Source organism: Etheostoma spectabile, unplaced genomic scaffold, assembly GCF_008692095.1.
Source record: "Etheostoma spectabile isolate EspeVRDwgs_2016 unplaced genomic scaffold, UIUC_Espe_1.0 scaffold00008082, whole genome shotgun sequence".
NCBI classification, from domain to species: domain Eukaryota; kingdom Metazoa; phylum Chordata; class Actinopteri; order Perciformes; family Percidae; genus Etheostoma; species Etheostoma spectabile.
In genome coordinates this window covers 7,501-25,396 of record NW_022603552.1, presented here as the reverse complement: position 1 = coordinate 25,396, position 17,896 = coordinate 7,501, and the positions used below count along the sequence as shown (strand labels likewise).

Below are 17,896 nucleotides of genomic sequence, written 5' to 3'. Positions count from 1 at the left end.
GTAACCCACATGGGGCCCACATAAATCGCCTACTTCCATCCCATGCCCACTTTGCCCACTCATATCCCCTATGGGGCCCTTAGAGTTGGCCCTCATGGGCTTTCCATGTGGGTCTCATGTTAGGTAACCCACATGGGGCCCACATAAATTGCCTACTTCCATCCCATGCCCACTTTGCCCACTCATATCCCCTATGGGGCACTTAGAGTTGGCCCTCATGGGCTTTCCATGTGGGTCTCATGTTAGGTAACCCACATGGGGCCCACATAAATCGCCTACTTCCATCCCATGCCCACTTTGCCCACTCATATCCCCTATGGGGCCCTTAGAGTTGGCCCTCATGGGCTTCCATGTGGGTCTCATGTTAGGTAACCCACATGGGCCCACATAAATCGCCTACTTCCATCCCATGCCCACTTTGCCCACTCATATCCCCTATGGGGCCCTTAGAGTTGGTCTTCATGGGCTTTCCATGTGGGTCTCATGTTAGGTAACCCACATGGGGCCCACATAAATCGCCTACTTCCATCCCATGCCCACTTTGCCCACTCATATCCCCTATGGGGCCCTTAGAGTTGGCCCTCATGGGCTTTCCATGTGGGTCTCATGTTAGGTAACCCACATGGGGCCCACATAAATCGCCTACTTCCATCCCATGCCCACTTTGCCCACTCATATCCCCTATGGGGCCCTTAGAGTTGGTCTTCATGGGCTTTCCATGTGGGTCTCATGTTAGGTAACCCACATGGGGCCCACATAAATCTCCTACTTCCATCCCATGCCCACTTTGCCCACTCATATCCCCTATGGGGCCCTTAGAGTTGGCCTTCATGGGCTTTCCATGTGGGTCTCATGTTAGGTAACCCACATGGGGCCCACATAAATCGCCTACTTCCATCCCATGCCCACTTTGCCCACTCATATCCCCTATGGGGCCTAGACATTTTGCCCAGTTAAAGCCCATGCCCACTTGGTACCCATTGAGCCCATTTGTAACCCATATGGGGCCCATATGTACATGTTGGCTGGGTATAACTGTGGTTCTCTGAATCAGGAGCCAGAGTCACTGATGTAACTATGGTTCTCCGAGTAGGAGACGGAGTAACTGATGTAACTGTGGTTGACAGAGACAGTATCATTAGCTATCATAGCATGTGTACTGTATGTAAAAACACTTCCTGTACTAATATTTAAACATATGTGTGTAAAACATTAAACATTCCAATGTGAACTTGTCTGCCTGTCATCTCTCTGACACATTATGTTATCAAACATCACAGTGATATCACAATACAGATTAAAAACACACCGACAGCTTGATTGTGTGGAGTTTATTGAACCAATCAGATGACAGGAGGAGATCATGTGATTACACAGTGCTCAGAAAGCAAAAGAGATGTCGGACTTGTCTGTCTGAAGGGAGAGATGGTGTTGTGTGGCATTCTGGGTAGTGTTCTGAAGTCCATTGACTCGTGAACCCTGAATGCTGATTGGCTAATGGCTGGGTGGAAGTATCATGACATCATTGTCTTCAGTCTCGCCCCGACTGGACGCTGAACGAGTTTGACTTCCTGTTTCTGTAGAAAAAAAAGTAAACAGCACAGAAATCATTTAAATCACTGAAGTCAGGTCGCAAAAACAATATTTAGAAGAGGTAGAGTTTAAAAATATGAAAACTCCAGTCTCCGTTAAAATCAATCAGATGTTACAATCACCGTTCAGAGGGCTAAAAACATGTTTCTATCTGTAAATATGTTTCAACAATTTTTTGAACAATAACCACTAAAGATAAATGTAAGTGATCTAGACAGAATATACAGTCTAGTGGTATGATCTAGACAGAATATAAGTCTAGTGGTATGATCTAGACAGAATATACAGTCTAGTGGTATGATCTAGACAGAATATACAGTCTAGTGGTATGATCTAGACAGAATATACAGTCTAGTGGTATGATCTAGACAGAATATACAGTCTAGTGGTATGATCTAGACAGTATATACAGTCTAGTGATATGATCTAGACAGAATATACAGTCTAGTGGTATGATCTAGACAGTATATACAGTCTAGTGGTATGATCTAGACAGTATATACAGTCTAGTGATATGATCTAGACAGAATATACAGTCTAGTGGTATGATCTAGACAGTATATACAGTCTAGTGGTATGATCTAGACAGTATATACAGTCTAGTGATATGATCTAGACAGAATATACAGTCTAGTGGTATGATCTAGACAGTATATACAGTCTAGTGGTATGATCTAGACAGTATATACAGTCTAGTGGTATGATCTAGACAGTATATACAGTCTAGTGGTATGATCTAGACAGAATATACAGTCTAGTGGTATGATCTAGACAGTATATACAGTCTAGTGGTATGATCTAGACAGTATATACAGTCTAGTGGTATGATCTAGACAGTATATACAGTCTAGTGGTATGATCTAGACAGTATATACAGTCTAGTGGTTACACTTGTTACCCAGTGTAATTACACTTGTTACCCAGTGTAATTAGTCTTGTTGCCAGTGTAATTAGTCTTGTTGCCAGTGTAATTAGTCTTGTTACCCAGTGTAATTAGTCTTGTTACCCAGTGTAATTAGACTTGTTACCCAGTGTAATTACACTTGTTACCCAGTGTAATTAGTCTTGTTGCCAGTGTAATTAGTCTTGTTGCCAGTGTATTAGTCTTGTTGCCAGTGTAATTAGTTGTTACCCAGTGTAATTAGTCTTGTTACCCAGTGTAATTAGACTTGTTACCCAGTGTAATTACACTTGTTACCCAGTGTAATTAGTCTTGTTGCCAGTGTAATTAGTCTTGTTACCCAGTGTAATTAGTCTTGTTGCCAGTGTAATTAGTCTTGTTGCCAGTGTAATTAGTCTTGTTACCAGTGTAATTAGACTTGTTGCCAGTGTAATTAGACTTGTTACCCAGTGTAATTAGTCTTGTTGCCAGTGTAAATAGTCTTGTTACCCAGTGTAATTAGTCTTGTTGCCAGTGTAATTAGTCTTGTTACCCAGTGTAATTAGTCTTGTTGCCAGTGTAATTAGTCTTGTTGCCAGTGTAATTAGTCTTGTTACCAGTGTAATTAGACTTGTTGACAGTGTAATTAGACTTGTTACCCAGTGTAATTACACTTGTTACCCAGTGTAATTAGTCTTGTTGCCAGTGTAATTAGTCTTGTTGCCAGTGTAATTAGTCTTGTTACCAGTGTAATTAGTCTTGTTGCCAGTGTAATTAGTCTTGTTACCAGTGTAATTAGACTTGTTGCCAGTGTAATTAGACTTGTTACCAGTGTAATTAGACTTGTTACCCAGTGTAATTAGTCTTGTTGCCAGTGTAATTAGACTTGTTACCCAGTGTAATTAGTCTTGTTACCCAGTGTAATTAGTCTTGTTGCCAGTGTAATTAGACTTGTTACCCAGTGTAATTAGTCTTGTTACCCAGTGTAATTAGTCTTGTTGCCAGTGTAATTAGTCTTGTTGCCAGTGTAATTAGTCTTGTTGCCAGTGTAATTAGTCTTGTTGCCAGTGTAATTAGTCTTGTTGCCAGTGTAATTAGTCTTGTTGCCCAGTGTAATTAGACTTGTTGCCAGTGTAATTAGACTTGTTGCCAGTGTAATTAGACTTGTTGCCAGTGTAATTAGTCTTGTTACCCAGTGTAATTAGTCTTGTTACCCAGTGTAATTAGACTTGTTGCCAGTGTAATTAGACTTGTTGCCAGTGTAATTAGACTTGTTGCCAGTGTAATTAGTCTTGTTACCCAGTGTAATTAGTCTTGTTGCCAGTGTAATTAGTCTTGTTGCCAGTGTAATTAGTCTTGTTGCCAGTGTAATTAGACTTGTTGCCAGTGTAATTAGACTTGTTACCCAGTGTAATTAGTCTTGTTACCCAGTGTAATTAGTCTTGTTGCCAGTGTAATTAGTCTTGTTGCCAGTGTAATTAGTCTTGTTACCCAGTGTAATTAGTCTTGTTGCCAGTGTAATTAGTCTTGTTGCCAGTGTAATTAGTCTTGTTACCCAGTGTAATTAGTCTTGTTGCCAGTGTAATTAGTCTTGTTGACAGTGTAATTAGTCTTGTTGCCAGTGTAATTAGTCTTGTTGCCAGTGTAATTAGTCTTGTTGCCAGTGTAATTAGTCTTGTTGCCAGTGTAATTAGTCTTGTTGCCAGTGTAAATAGTCTTGTTACCAGTGTAATTAGTCTTGTTACCCAGTGTAATTAGTCTTGTTGCCAGTGTAATTAGTCTTGTTGCCAGTGTAATTAGTCTTGTTGCCAGTGTAATTAGTCTTGTTGCCAGTGTAATTAGTCTTGTTGCCAGTGTAAATAGTCTTGTTACCAGTGTAATTAGTCTTGTTACCCAGTGTAATTAGTCTTGTTACCAGTGTAATTAGACTTGTTGCCAGTGTAATTAGTCTTGTTACCCAGTGTAATTAGACTTGTTGCCAGTGTAATTAGTCTTGTTACCCAGTGTAATTAGTCTTGTTGCCAGTGTAATTAGTCTTGTTGCCAGTGTAATTAGTCTTGTTGCCAGTGTAATTAGACTTGTTACCCAGTGTAATTAGTCTTGTTACCCAGTGTAATTAGTCTTGTTACCCAGTGTAATTAGACTTGTTGCCAGTGTAATTAGTCTTGTTACCCAGTGTAATTAGTCTTGTTGCCAGTGTAATTAGTCTTGTTACCCAGTGTAATTAGTCTTGTTACCCAGTGTAATTAGTCTTGTTGCCAGTGTAATTAGACTTGTTGCCAGTGTAATTAGTCTTGTTACCCAGTGTAATTAGTCTTGTTGCCAGTGTAATTAGTCTTGTTGCCAGTGTAATTAGTCTTGTTGCCAGTGTAATTAGACTTGTTGCCAGTGTAATTAGTCTTGTTGCCAGTGTATTTAGTCTTGTTACCCAGTGTAATTAGTCTTGTTGCCAGTGTAATTAGTCTTGTTGCCAGTGTAATTAGTCTTGTTACCCAGTGTAATTAGTCTTGTTACCCAGTGTAATTAGTCTTGTTACCCAGTGTAATTAGTCTTGTTACCCAGTGTAATTAGTCTTGTTGCCAGTGTAATTAGTCTTGTTACCCAGTGTAATTAGTCTTGTTGCCAGTGTAATTAGTCTTGTTACCCTGTGTAATTAGTCTTGTTGCCAGTGTAATTAGTCTTGTTGCCAGTGTAATTAGTCTTGTTGCCAGTGTAATTAGTCTTGTTGCCAGTGTAATTAGACTTGTTGCCAGTGTAATTAGTCTTGTTGCCAGTGTAATTAGTCTGGTTGCCAGTGTAATTAGACTTGTTGCCAGTGTAATTAGTCTTGTTGCCAGTGTAATTAGTCTTGTTACCCAGTGTAATTAGTCTTGTTGCCAGTGTAATTAGTCTTGTTGCCAGTGTAATTAGTCTTGTTACCCAGTGTAATTAGTCTTGTTGCCAGTGTAATTAGTCTTGTTGCCAGTGTAATTAGTCTTGTTACCCAGTGTAATTAGTCTTGTTGCCAGTGTAATTAGTCTTGTTACCCAGTGTAATTAGACTTGTTGCCAGTGTAATTAGACTTGTTGCCAGTGTAATTAGTCTTGTTGCCAGTGTAATTAGTCTTGTTGCCAGTGTAATTAGTCTTGTTGCCAGTGTAATTAGTCTTGTTGCCAGTGTAATTAGTCTTGTTACCCAGTGTAATTAGTCTTGTTGCCAGTGTAATTAGACTTGTTGCCAGTGTAATTAGTCTTGTTACCCAGTGTAATTAGTCTTGTTGCCAGTGTAATTAGTCTTGTTGCCAGTGTAATTAGTCTTGTTGCCAGTGTAATTAGACTTGTTGCCAGTGTAATTAGACTTGTTGCCAGTGTAATTAGACTTGTTGCCAGTGTAATTAGTCTTGTTGCCAGTGTAAGTAGACTTGTTGCCAGTGTAATTAGTCTTGTTGCCAGTGTAATTAGACTTGTTGCCAGTGTAATTAGACTTGTTGCCAGTGTAATTAGACTTGTTACCAGTGTAATTAGTCTTGTTGCCAGTGTAATTAGACTTGTTGCCAGTGTAATTAGTCTTGTTACCCAGTGTAATTAGTCTTGTTACCAGTGTAATTAGTCTTGTTACCCAGTGTAATTAGTCTTGTTGCCAGTGTAATTAGTCTTGTTGCCAGTGTAATTAGTCTTGTTGCCAGTGTAATTAGTCTTGTTGCCAGTGTAATTAGACTTGTTGCCAGTGTAATTAGTCTTGTTACCCAGTGTAATTAGTCTTGTTGCCAGTGTAATTAGTCTTGTTGCCAGTGTAATTAGTCTTGTTACCCAGTGTAATTAGACTTGTTGCCAGTGTAATTAGTCTTGTTACCCAGTGTAATTAGTCTTGTTGCCAGTATAATTAGTCTTGTTGCCAGTGTAATTAGTCTTGTTACCCAGTGTAATTAGTCTTGTTACCCAGTGTAATTAGTCTTGTTGCCAGTGTAATTAGTCTTGTTACCCAGTGTAATTAGTCTTGTTGCCAGTGTAATTAGTCTTGTTACCCAGTGTAATTAGTCTTGTTGCCAGTGTAATTAGACTTGTTGCCAGTGTAATTAGTCTTGTTACCCAGTGTAATTAGTCTTGTTGCCAGTGTAATTAGTCTTGTTGCCAGTGTAATTAGTCTTGTTGCCAGTGTAATTAGTCTTGTTACCAGTGTAATTAGTCTTGTTACCCAGTGTAATTAGTCTTGTTGCCAGTGTAATTAGTCTTGTTGCCAGTGTAATTAGTCTTGTTACCAGTGTAATTAGTCTTGTTACCCAGTGTAATTAGTCTTGTTGCCAGTGTAATTAGTCTTGTTGCCAGTGTAATTAGTCTTGTTGCCAGTGTAATTAGTCTTGTTGCCAGTGTAATTAGACTTGTTACCAGTGTTTTGGATTTTTCTTGCTGTTACACGACACCTTATGTTTCATGGATTTGGTTATTAATTAATTAAAACATTAAACTCAACATTATAAAGATATGACCAAAGACACCCCGAGTTGCATTAATTTTGTCATAAGGTTATAATTCATGTTAAAAATCCACTATGTGTCATCATTATTACGGTCATATCCAGAATAATGTTCTGAATGGAGGCAGGAATACATGTGTATCACAGAAAATAAGGAAAGGCCGTTGATTTTCCGCTGGAAAAAGGTAACTTGTACCATATTTCTTCTTGTAAAAATTAAAAAAAAAAAAAACCTAGAGAGCCTGATGTTGAAGGTTTTTGAAACACTAATGTTGTTCCAGAGATCGCCTCCTCTACATGCACATTGTTCCACCAAAACCACTTCCTTCCTGAGACTATTTAACAGCGGCACCGTAGCTCCGTCCAGAGCGTAGCCCTGCCCATGACTATTGTGATTGGTTTAAAGAAATGCCAATAAACCAGAGCAGGTTTTTCTCCCATTCTGGAACGCTGTGTGGACTAGCCAGACCTTCTTGTGCCGCGCTGTGAAGGAGGGTCTGGACATGGTTCAATTTCCACACTTGGAATGTGCCCTTATGAATGCTTTGATAGCTGTGGCTAAGTGCAGTGTAAAAAGGCAAAAAATCAAGATCATTAGCTCATAAATAATACTGTTATTAACATTTGGAAGTAAGGGTACTCATTTAGATAAAATCCAAAGTCCTGGTAGTACGATTGAGATCTGGCCTATTTCAAAAACTGGTTCTACCACTGGAACATTTCAGTAAAAACTCACATCGACAGCTTTCTGGACTGGCCGTCCTTCACCATGCAGCCTCTCTCCATCGTTTTACTGCGCTGGTCCAAAGTTCTGGGGTCTCTCTGGTCCAAAGAACTTGGCCTGGGGTCTCTCTGGTCCAACGTACATGGTCTGTGGTCTCTCTGGTCCAAAGAACTTGGTCTGTGGTCTCTCTGGTCCAAAGAACTCGGCCTGGGGTCTCTCTGGTCCAACGTACTCGGCCGGTGGTCTCTCTGGTCCAAAGAGCTTGACCTGGGGTCTCTCTGGTCCAATGTACTCAGTCTGTGGTCTCTCTGGTCCAACGTACTTGTTCTGTGGTCTCTCTGGTCCAACGTACTGGTTCTGGGGTCTCTCTGGTCCAACACACTTAGGCTGTGGTCTCTCTGGTCTAACGTACTGGGCCTGTGGTCTCTCTGATCCAACAAACTGGGCCTGTGCTCTCTCTGGTCCAAAGAACTGGGCCTATGGTCTCTCTGGTCAATGGTACTGGTTCTGTGGTCCATTTTACCTGTTCTCTGCTCCATCAGATTGTTCCTGTGGTCCATGTTACTGGTTCTATGATCTCTCTGATCCAGGGTACTGGTTCTGTGGTCCAGGGTACCAACCCTGTCCAGGAGGCTGGTGGTGTTGCTACGGATCAGAACCGGCATGGAGGAGGAGGACTGGGTCACCAGAGAGAAGTGGGCGGTCCTTAAGGAGTCATCTATAAAATACGTGAAGACTGTTAAATATGCAACCCCCCTCCAAACACTCTGAGAACTTCTGGGTTTGAATCCAGGTGGTTTTGGGCCTTTCTGTGTGGTGTTTGCATGGGTTTCCTCCGGGGGCTCCGGTTTTTTCCCACCATGAAGACATGCATGCTGGGTAGGAATTGGCTAACCCTGGCGCATTTACAGAAATGTTGATTAACGAGCAGTGTCCTAATCAAATAAATAAATTATAATTATGGCCGCATTCCTACACTTAGAAAATGTGTAAAACCCAATGTGGAAGTAATCCAAGTATTCAGAATACCTTACAAATTACATTTTTGGGTATGTAGTCTGTAACAGAATACGTTTTGAAAGTATCCTTTCCAATACTGGTTAGCGCCCCTAGTGGTAGCAGGAAATATGTCCTCATAGATCACATGACTTTGGGGGAGTTTTCAGATAACATGGATCAGTCTGCAAGGAGGAGGTACCTTTACCTGATAACATGGATCAGTCTGTGAGGGGGAGGTACCTTTGCCTGATAACATGGATCAGTCTGCAAGGAGGAGGTACCTTTGCTTGGTAACATGGATCAGTCTGTAAGGGGGAGGTACCTTTTGCTTGGTAACATGGATCAGTCTGTAAGGGGGAGGTACCTTTTGCTTGGTAACATGGATCAGTCTTTAAGGGGGAGGTACCTTTACCTGATAACATGGATCAGTCTGTAAGGAGGAGGTACCTTTACCTGATAACATGGATCAGTCTGTAAGGGGGAGGTACCTTTACCTGATAACATGGATCAGTCTGTAAGGGGGAGGTACCTTTACCTGATAACATGGATCAGTCTGTAAGGAGGAGGTACCTTTGCTTGGTAACATGGATCAGTCTGTAAGGGGGAGGTACCTTTGCTTGGTAACATGGAGGACTTCCCAGGTCCAGACATGCTGCTCAGTTCTTTCACTTTCCTGAAACAAAACCAGAAATCAGGAGATTAAGAACTCTCGAGCCGAGCTGTAATCTTAAATATTAATTTCTCCCCAGTTCCGGGTCGCATTGCTGCTGAAACACATCCGGTCGGGTAGTGTTCGGATCTGAAGCAGTTCAAGGGGATTTCTTACGACACACAGTCCTGCTCCGTTGCAGACAGACTAAATCGGACTATGGGCAGGATGAGAAAATGGTGTTTTTTAACATTTAAATGTGTAATGTTGCAAGTATGAATCTGAAAACAGTAAATAACAGGTCTCCTTTACACGTGGGTTCTTACAGAGGTCTGTCTGAGTTGGCAGCTTTGGACGTCGTTGGCTGACTGCTGAGAGATCGACTCCGGGACAGTTTAGCCTTCCTCATCTCTCTACCTGTAAGAAGATCATCATCATCATCATCATCATCATGGTACGCCTCGATGTTCTGAGACAAAGATATTCAGTTTCAATGTAAAAAGTAGCAGAGACTGGGACTAGCATTGCAACTCAGAGACTTGGACTCTCAGAGACTTGGACTCTAATTCAGAGACTTGGACTCTAATTCAGAGACTTGGACTCTAATTCAGAGACTTAGACTCTCAGGGACTAGGACTCTCAGAGACTTGGACTCTAATTCAGAGACTTGGACTCTTAGAGACTTGGACTCTAATTCAGAGACTTGGACTCTAATTCAGAGACTTAGACTCTCAGGGACTAGGACTCTCAGAGACTTGGACTCTAATTCAGAGACTTGGACTCTCAGAGACTTGGACTCTAATTCAGAGACTTGGACTCTCAGAGACTTGGACTCTAATTCAGAGACTTGGACTCTCAAAGACTTGGACTCTAATCTATTTGTATTGCAGTTTTTGTTGTTTGTCAGAACTTTGTGTTATCTGTGTTTGTTGTGTACAGTTTTGTCTGTACTTCTTTTTAAGTGTACGTATACGTGTTATGTGTTTTCTTTTGAGGAGACGTGTAAGACCACGTACATTTCCCTTTGTGGGATAGTAAAGTTAACTTTAACTTTGAAGTCTACAAACACAACAGCAGCTTTCGTCCCTCGTACTTTAGTCTTACCGGAGGACAAGGTGGGTCCGGCCGAGGACACAGACATGGACTTGGTTGCAGATAGACTGGTCTTACTGTCTCTTCCTGTCAAAGACAGACAGTTTACAGACTGGACGACGAAGCAGAGACACAATCTCTGACCAGTAATGCAACTGTTCAGATGACTGATTCAGTCTGTAGACTAAAGTCTATAGACTATAGACTATAGTACTATAGTCTATAGTCTATAGTCTATAGTTTATAGACTATAGACTATAATCTATAGACTAGTCTATGTACTATAGTACTAAAGTCTGTAGACTAAAGTCTATAGACTATAGTAGTAGTACTATAGACTAGTCTATAGACTATAGTATTATAGTCCATGATATATAGTAAAATGTTAAAGTTGTGGGAAGTTTACATGGCTTAAACTGTATGTTTCATTCGTCCCCCCCCCCCCCCCATGCTGTTTCATTCGTCCCGTCCAGGAGGGACCGATGAAACGCACGTCCCCCCCCACTGTAATAACTCCTAAAGGGTTTTGTTCAAAGCTGAAAATGCAGCTGTCTCTGACAGATGACACGTGACAACATGTTATGTTTCAGTGTGATTCGAGCTTTGTAAATTACGTTTTAATTAAAAAGGGTTTCAACTGTCCCGGCTCGCCCCCCCCACACGGCAACCTAACGTCCTCCACTTGACCATGTGAACCTTACGTCGTCTCTCTGGGTGTTTCTCAGAGCTGAGTTTCCCGTCACTCTGCTGGCGCTCCAGCTGTTCCTGAGGACAGATGACGCACAGAGGACGCACAGAGGACACACAGAGGACACACAGAGGACACACAGAGGACACGCAGAGGACACACAGAGAACATTGCGTTAACACACAACAGGAAGAGGTTCAGACTGAAGATGATCCGTCAGCACCAGACTCACCATCTCCAGCAGCAGAGTCTCCTCCTTCTCCTTCTTCTGGTCCAGGAGGTCTCTCTCCTGTCTCTTGTGAAACTAGAGAGACACAACACACAGACGTTAGACACTAACAGTAGAGAGACAACAGTAGAGAGACAACGGTAGAGAGACAGCAGTAGAGAGACAACAGTAGAGAGACAACAGTAGAGAGACAACGGTAGAGAGACAGCAGTAGAGAGACATCAGTAGAGAGACAACAGTAGAGAATAGTATGTAGTGAGACAACAGTAGAGAGACAACAGTAGAGAGACAACAGTAGAGAGACAACGGTAGACAGACAACAGTAGAGAGACAACAGTAGAGAGACAACAGTAGAGAGTAGTATGTAGAGACAACAGTAGAGTAGTATGTAGAGACAACAGTAGAGAGACAACAGTAGAGAGTAGTATGTAGAGACAACAGTAGAAAGTAGTATTTAGAGACAACAGTAGAAAGACAACAGTAAAGAGTAGTATGTAGAGACAACAGTAGAGAGACAACGATAGAGAGACAGCGGTAGAGAGACAGCGGTAGAGAGACATCAGTAGAGAGACAACAGTAGAGAGACATCAGTAGAGAGTAGTATGTAGAGACAACAGTAGAGAGACAGCAGTAGAGAGTAGTATGTAGAGACAACAGTAGAGAGACAACAGTAGAGAGACAGCGGTAGAGAGACAGCAGTAGAGAGACAACAGTAGAGAGACAACAGTAGAGAGACAGCGGTAGGGAGACAGCAGTAGAGAGACAACAGTAGAGAGTAGTATGTAGAGACAACAGTAGAGAGACAACAGTAGAGAGACAGCGGTAGAGAGACAGCAGTAGAGAGACATCAGTAGAGAGTAGTATGTAGAGACAGCAGTAGAGAGTAGTATGTAGAGACAGCAGTAGAGAGACAACAGTAGAGAGACAGTGGTAGAGAGACAGCGGTAGAGAGACAGCAGTAGAGAGACAACAGTAGAGAGTAGTATGTAGAGAGACAGCAGTAGAGAGACAACAGTAGAGAGACAAAAGTAGAGAGACAGCAGTAGAGAGACAACAGTAGAGAGACAACAGTAGAGAGTAGTATGTAGAGACAGCAGTAGAGAGACAACAGTAGAGAGACAACAGTAGAGAGACAGCAGTAGAGAGTAGTATGTAGAGACAGCAGTAGAGAGACAACAGTAGAGAGACAACAGTAGAGAGTAGTATGTAGAGACAACAGTAGAGAGACAACAGTAGAGAGACAACAGTAGAGAGTAGTATGTAGAGACAGCAGTAGAGAGACAACAGTAGAGAGACAACAGTAGAGAGTAGTATGTAGAGACAACAGTAGAGAGACAACAGTAGAGAGACAACAGTAGAGAGTAGTATGTAGAGACAGCAGTAGAGAGACAACAGTAGAGAGACAACAGTAGAGAGACAGCAGTAGAGAGTAGTATGTAGAGACAACAGTAGAGAGACAACAGTAGAGAGACAACAGTAGAGAGTAGTATGTAGAGACAGCAGTAGAGAGACAACAGTAGAGAGACAACAGTAGAGAGTAGTATGTAGAGACAACAGTAGAGAGACAACAGTAGAGAGACAACAGTAGAGAGTAGTATGTAGAGACAGCAGTAGAGAGACAACAGTAGAGAGACAACAGTAGAGAGTAGTATGTAGAGACAACAGTAGAGAGACAACAGTAGAGAGACAACAGTAGAGAGTAGTATGTAGAGAGACAGCAGTAGAGAGACAACAGTAGAGAGACAACAGTAGAGAGTAGTATGTAGAGACAGCAGTAGAGAGACAACAGTAGAGAGACAACAGTAGAGAGACAACAGTAGAGAGACAGCAGTAGAGAGACGTCCTAAGGTGGAGGTTACAGGGAAACTAATATAGTCTATTATTTTATACATATAATATATATAAACTGTTTTTATAATATAATAATTAAGTGTTTATTACTCCTTTATTACTCCTTATTGAAATGTCCTTACAGGCTCTGTGATGTCCAGTTTGTCGAGTTCCAACACCGTCTGAAAAACAGAAACAGAACACAACGCATTATTACTACACAGCTGATGTTATATATATATATATATATATATATATATATATTAATATATTAACGTATATTACTGTTGTTACCTTGCGGATGGCGGCCACCACGTCTTTGTCCTTCTCTCTCCAGAGAAGCTTCTGGACGCAGACGTCGAGTTTCTGCAGCAGCTGTTTGTCGGTCGGGAGACGGAGCAACGACCGCAGTCTGGGTAACATCTGGCACAGCTTATACCTGGCAGACAGACAGGGAGACAGACAGGGAGACAGACAGGCAGACAGACAGGCAGACAGACAGGCAGACAGACAGGGAGACAGACAGGGAGACAGACAGGCAGACAGACAGGCAGACAGACAGGCAGACAGGCAGACAGACAGGCAGACAGACAGACAGGGAGACAGACAGACAGACAGGGAGACAGACAGACAGGCAGACAGACAGACAGGGAGACAGACAGGGAGACAGACAGGCAGACAGACAGGGAGACAGACAGACAGGCAGACAGACAGGCAGACAGGCAGACAGACAGACAGACAGACAGACAGGGAGACAGACAGGCAGACAGACAGGGAGACAGACAGGCAGACAGACAGACAGGGAGACAGACAGGCAGACAGACAGAGAGACAGACAGGGAGACAGACAGACAGGCAGACAGACAGACAGACAGGGAGACAGACAGGGAGACAGACAGGCAGACAGACAGGCAGACAGACAGGGAGACAGACAGACAGGCAGACAGACAGGCAGACAGACAGACAGACAGACAGGGAGACAGACAGACAGACAGACAGACAGACAGACAGGGAGACAGACAGGGAGACAGACAGGGAGACAGACAGACAGACAGACAGACAGGGAGACAGACAGGGAGACAGACAGGGAGACAGACAGGAGACAGACAGGCAGACAGACAGGCAGACAGACAGGCAGACAGGCAGACAGACAGACAGGGAGACAGACAGGCAGACAGACAGGCAGACAGACAGGTAGAGGGATTAGTTGTCCAACCTGGTCTGGGAACACCTCGGGACCCCCCAGTTGGAGCTGGTTGATGTGGCTCAGGAAAGGGAAGTTTGGGGTCCCCTGCTGGAGCTGCTCACCCGAGACCCGACACCGGATAAGAGGATGAAGATGGATGGATGGATGCAGGCGATACATAACCCCCCCACAATTACCTGACGTTGGCGACGGGGTCGTGGACCAGGTCCAGCGCTGGGACCAGGAAGTGTTTGTTGAAGTATTTCCTGGAGAAGATCTCGATCGCTGTCTCACACACGTCCAAGAACCTGAGGCGGTTCCAGTAGCTCCGGCCTGAGCTAGCCCTGCAACAGGAGACCCGTCATTGCTTGGGGGGGGGGGGGGGAAGAGGCTGGGGGGGGGGGCTACAGGAACCTGAGGTGGTTCCAGCAGCTCGGCAGTAGTGCTGTGGGGGGGGGCTAATGGAGAGATGGGGGGGGGGCACATGCTCAGGTCCTATACATGCACTAATGGTGAGTCCACCACCATACTTTGGTCTGTACAGGGAATTGAACCAGCAACCCTCCGGTTCCCAACCCAACTCCCTCTGGACTGCCCCCCCCCCTGACCTTGGATCAGCTGCTCCATCATCTCCTGGCGCTGCTCCTGTTTACGGTTGTAACGCAGGAACGTGCAGAAGGTCCGAGCCGCCTCCTTCTGGACCGGCAGCACCTTCTGCAACAACACCCCCCCATTAGAGTGAATATGTATACATGTATATACAGTTTATATAAATATACATATGTATATATACTATATGTGTGTGTTGTGTGTCCTGTCTTGTGTCCTGTGTGTTGCATGTCCTGTGTGTGTCCTGTGTGTGTCCTGTGTTTGTTGTGTGTCCTGTGTGTGTCCTGTGTGTTGCATGTCCTGTGTGTGTCCTGTGTGTGTCCTGTGTTTGTTGCATGTCCTGTGTGTGTCCTGTGTGTGTTGCATGTCCTGTGTGTGTCCTGTGTGTGTTGCATGTCCTGTGTGTGTCCTGTGTGTGTCCTGTGTGTGTTGCATGTCCTGTGTGTGTCCTGTGTGTGTTGCATGTCCTGTGTGTGTCCTGTGTGTGTCCTGTGTTTGTTGTGTGTCCTGTGTGTGTCCTGTGTGTGTTGCATGTCCTGTGTGTGTCCTGTGTGTGTCCTGTGTTTGTTGTGTGTCCTGTGTGTGTCCTGTGTGTTGTGTGTCCTGTGTGTGTTCTGTGTGTGTTGTGTGTCCTGTTTGTGTTGTGTGTCCTGTGTGTGTCCTGTGTGTGTTGCATGTCCTGTGTGTGTCCTGTGTGTGTTGTGTGTCCTGTGTGTGTTGCATGTCCTGTGTGTGTCCTGTGTGTGTTGTGTGTCCTGTGTGTGTTGTGTGTCCTGTGTGTGTTGCGTGTCCTGTGTGTGTCCTGTGTGTGTAGCAGGCTGACGTTGGTGGTGAGGATGCTGAAGACCCGGGGGCAGAAGTCCTGGTTCAGGGTTTCTCCCGGCAGCAGCCGGCTCAGACAGCTGTAGCGCTGCAGCAGCTTCTCATGCAGCCGCCAGCGCAGGGACCCCCCCACGGTCTGCTCGGCCACCAGCAGGGCCCCCCCCAGCAGCTCCGGGAACTGGACCAGGGGCCCAATGGAGAGAGAGCCAGGGTTAGACGGGTTAGTTAGGGTTAGAGTTATGGTTATGGTTATGGTTAGAGTTATGGTTATAGTTATGGTTATGGTTATGGTTAGAGTTATGGTGTTGGGTTGTCACCTTGTTGTCCAGCGCCAGGTTGTCTCCTCTGGACAGAACCGCCTCCAGAGTCTCCTCCAGGTGATTCATCAGAGCGTCCAACACCTTAACAACAACAACGATGACAACAACAACAACAACAACAATATCAACAACAACAACATCAACAACAACAACAACATCAACAACATCAACAACAACATCAACAACAACAACATCAACAACAACAACATCAACAAAATATCAACAACAACATCAACAACAACAACAAGGTATATGTAAAGGTACGTTAGAGAAAACAAACGTTCTGAAGAACGTATGTGTGGTTCTGGGTTGTTAAATGTTGATATATACACACTGCTATGTTTATATATATATATATTATATATATATATATATATATATATATATATATATATATATATATATATATATATATATATATATATATAGCGGACACATCAATTAAAACAAGTCTTAATGGAAGTTATCTCCAAATCCTTCCAGAAACATAAAGCAGACCCGCTGAGACTATCCTGCAGCAGCGTGCGTCCTGATTGGTCGACGTACCTCCAGAGCGTCGTCCTGCAGCAGAGACAGCAGCTCTTTGTGGACCAGCTGGACGTTTGATCCCAGCAGCTTCACCACCTGACAGGAAGGGGCGGGGCCAACCAGGAAGTCAGCTTTACAAACTACAGTCCCTGACTAAAGTCTTGTCTCTTATCTATTTAGTAGAAACAGCTGCTATTAACCTGACTTTAATGAATCAGCTGGTGTGAGAAATATCTCAGATGAAAAGATAAAACCTCCAAACGATGTTCAACGCTCTGAAATAAATTAGTTTCACTGAAACAAGATTTATCATTTAAACAAGACAGAAAGGTCAAAGTTTGGCAAGACAAAAGTTTTGTCGCCTATACAGAAATTGAACAAATTTACTGCAAATACTAAAATATGTCAGCAAATTAAACAGTGGTGCTGTGAGATCCAGATGTAATATCTAGTAGGACTTCCATGAGCTAGGAGGACTGGACCCATGTGGTTTGGCGAGGATCCAGACCATGTGTTGATGAAGTCATCAGGACTAGGAAAGCTCCCAGAGTTCATCAGTACTCTTTGGTTTGGTCTTCCATGCTTCCTCTTCCATCCTACCCCACATCTGCTCCATGATGTTCATGTCTGGGGACTGGGCCGGGCCATCCTGGACCATCTGGATCTTCTTCTCCTGGAGGAACTTTGAAGTGGAGATGGAAGTATGTGATGGAGCACCATCCTGCTCTTTTATGGTTGGGAATATAAGAGGTAGCTAAGATGTCTGGGTATTTGAGACTATTGATGTTGCCTTCCACCCTGCAGATCTCTCACACCCCCATACTGGATGGAACCCCAGACCAGGATTCTTCCGCCACCAAACTTCACTGTTTTCTGGGTGAATCTTGGATCCATGCGGGCTCCAGTAGGTCTCCTGTGGTGTTGTTCAACAGAAGATTCATCTGAAAAATCCTCTTTCTTCCACTTCTCCAGCGTCCATCCTTTGAGCAGGCTGTGGACCCGTTAGCAGGCTGTGGACCCGTTAGCAGGCTGTGGACCCGTTAGCAGGCTGTGGACCCGTTAGCAGGCTGTGGGCCCGTTAGCAGGCTGTGGGCCTGTTAGCAGGCTGTGGACCTGTTAGCAGGCTGTGGGCCTGTTAGCAGGCTGTGGACCTGTTAGCAGGCTGTGGGCCTGTTAGCAGGCTGTGGACCTGTTAGCAGGCTGTGGGCCTGTTAGCAGGCTGTGGGCCTGTTAGCAGGCTGTGGACCTGTTAGCAGGCTGTGGGCCTGTTAGCAGGCTGTGGACCCGTTAGCAGGG

General features: G+C 43.9%; 1 protein-coding gene across 1 annotated transcript in view; it reads right to left on the bottom strand.

The window, feature by feature from the left end:
• Window positions 1-1,316: 1,316 nt before the first annotated feature.
• LOC116678753 (serine/threonine-protein phosphatase 4 regulatory subunit 4) overlaps window positions 1,317-17,896 on the bottom strand; it is a gene marked incomplete at its 5' end in the record, with an annotated part of 24,001 nt that continues 7,421 nt past the window's right edge. The window contains 14 exons of the mRNA XM_032508497.1: window positions 1,317-1,577; window positions 7,662-8,367; window positions 9,260-9,321; window positions 9,624-9,714; window positions 10,402-10,476; window positions 11,091-11,154; window positions 11,310-11,381; window positions 13,280-13,318; window positions 13,431-13,575; window positions 14,519-14,654; window positions 14,930-15,035; window positions 15,754-15,930; window positions 16,070-16,153; window positions 16,619-16,696. Coding sequence (XP_032364388.1) covers window positions 1,532-1,577; window positions 7,662-8,367; window positions 9,260-9,321; window positions 9,624-9,714; window positions 10,402-10,476; window positions 11,091-11,154; window positions 11,310-11,381; window positions 13,280-13,318; window positions 13,431-13,575; window positions 14,519-14,654; window positions 14,930-15,035; window positions 15,754-15,930; window positions 16,070-16,153; window positions 16,619-16,696 — 1,881 coding nt within the window. The remainder of the gene's footprint in view (window positions 1,578-7,661; window positions 8,368-9,259; window positions 9,322-9,623; window positions 9,715-10,401; window positions 10,477-11,090; window positions 11,155-11,309; window positions 11,382-13,279; window positions 13,319-13,430; window positions 13,576-14,518; window positions 14,655-14,929; window positions 15,036-15,753; window positions 15,931-16,069; window positions 16,154-16,618; window positions 16,697-17,896) is intronic.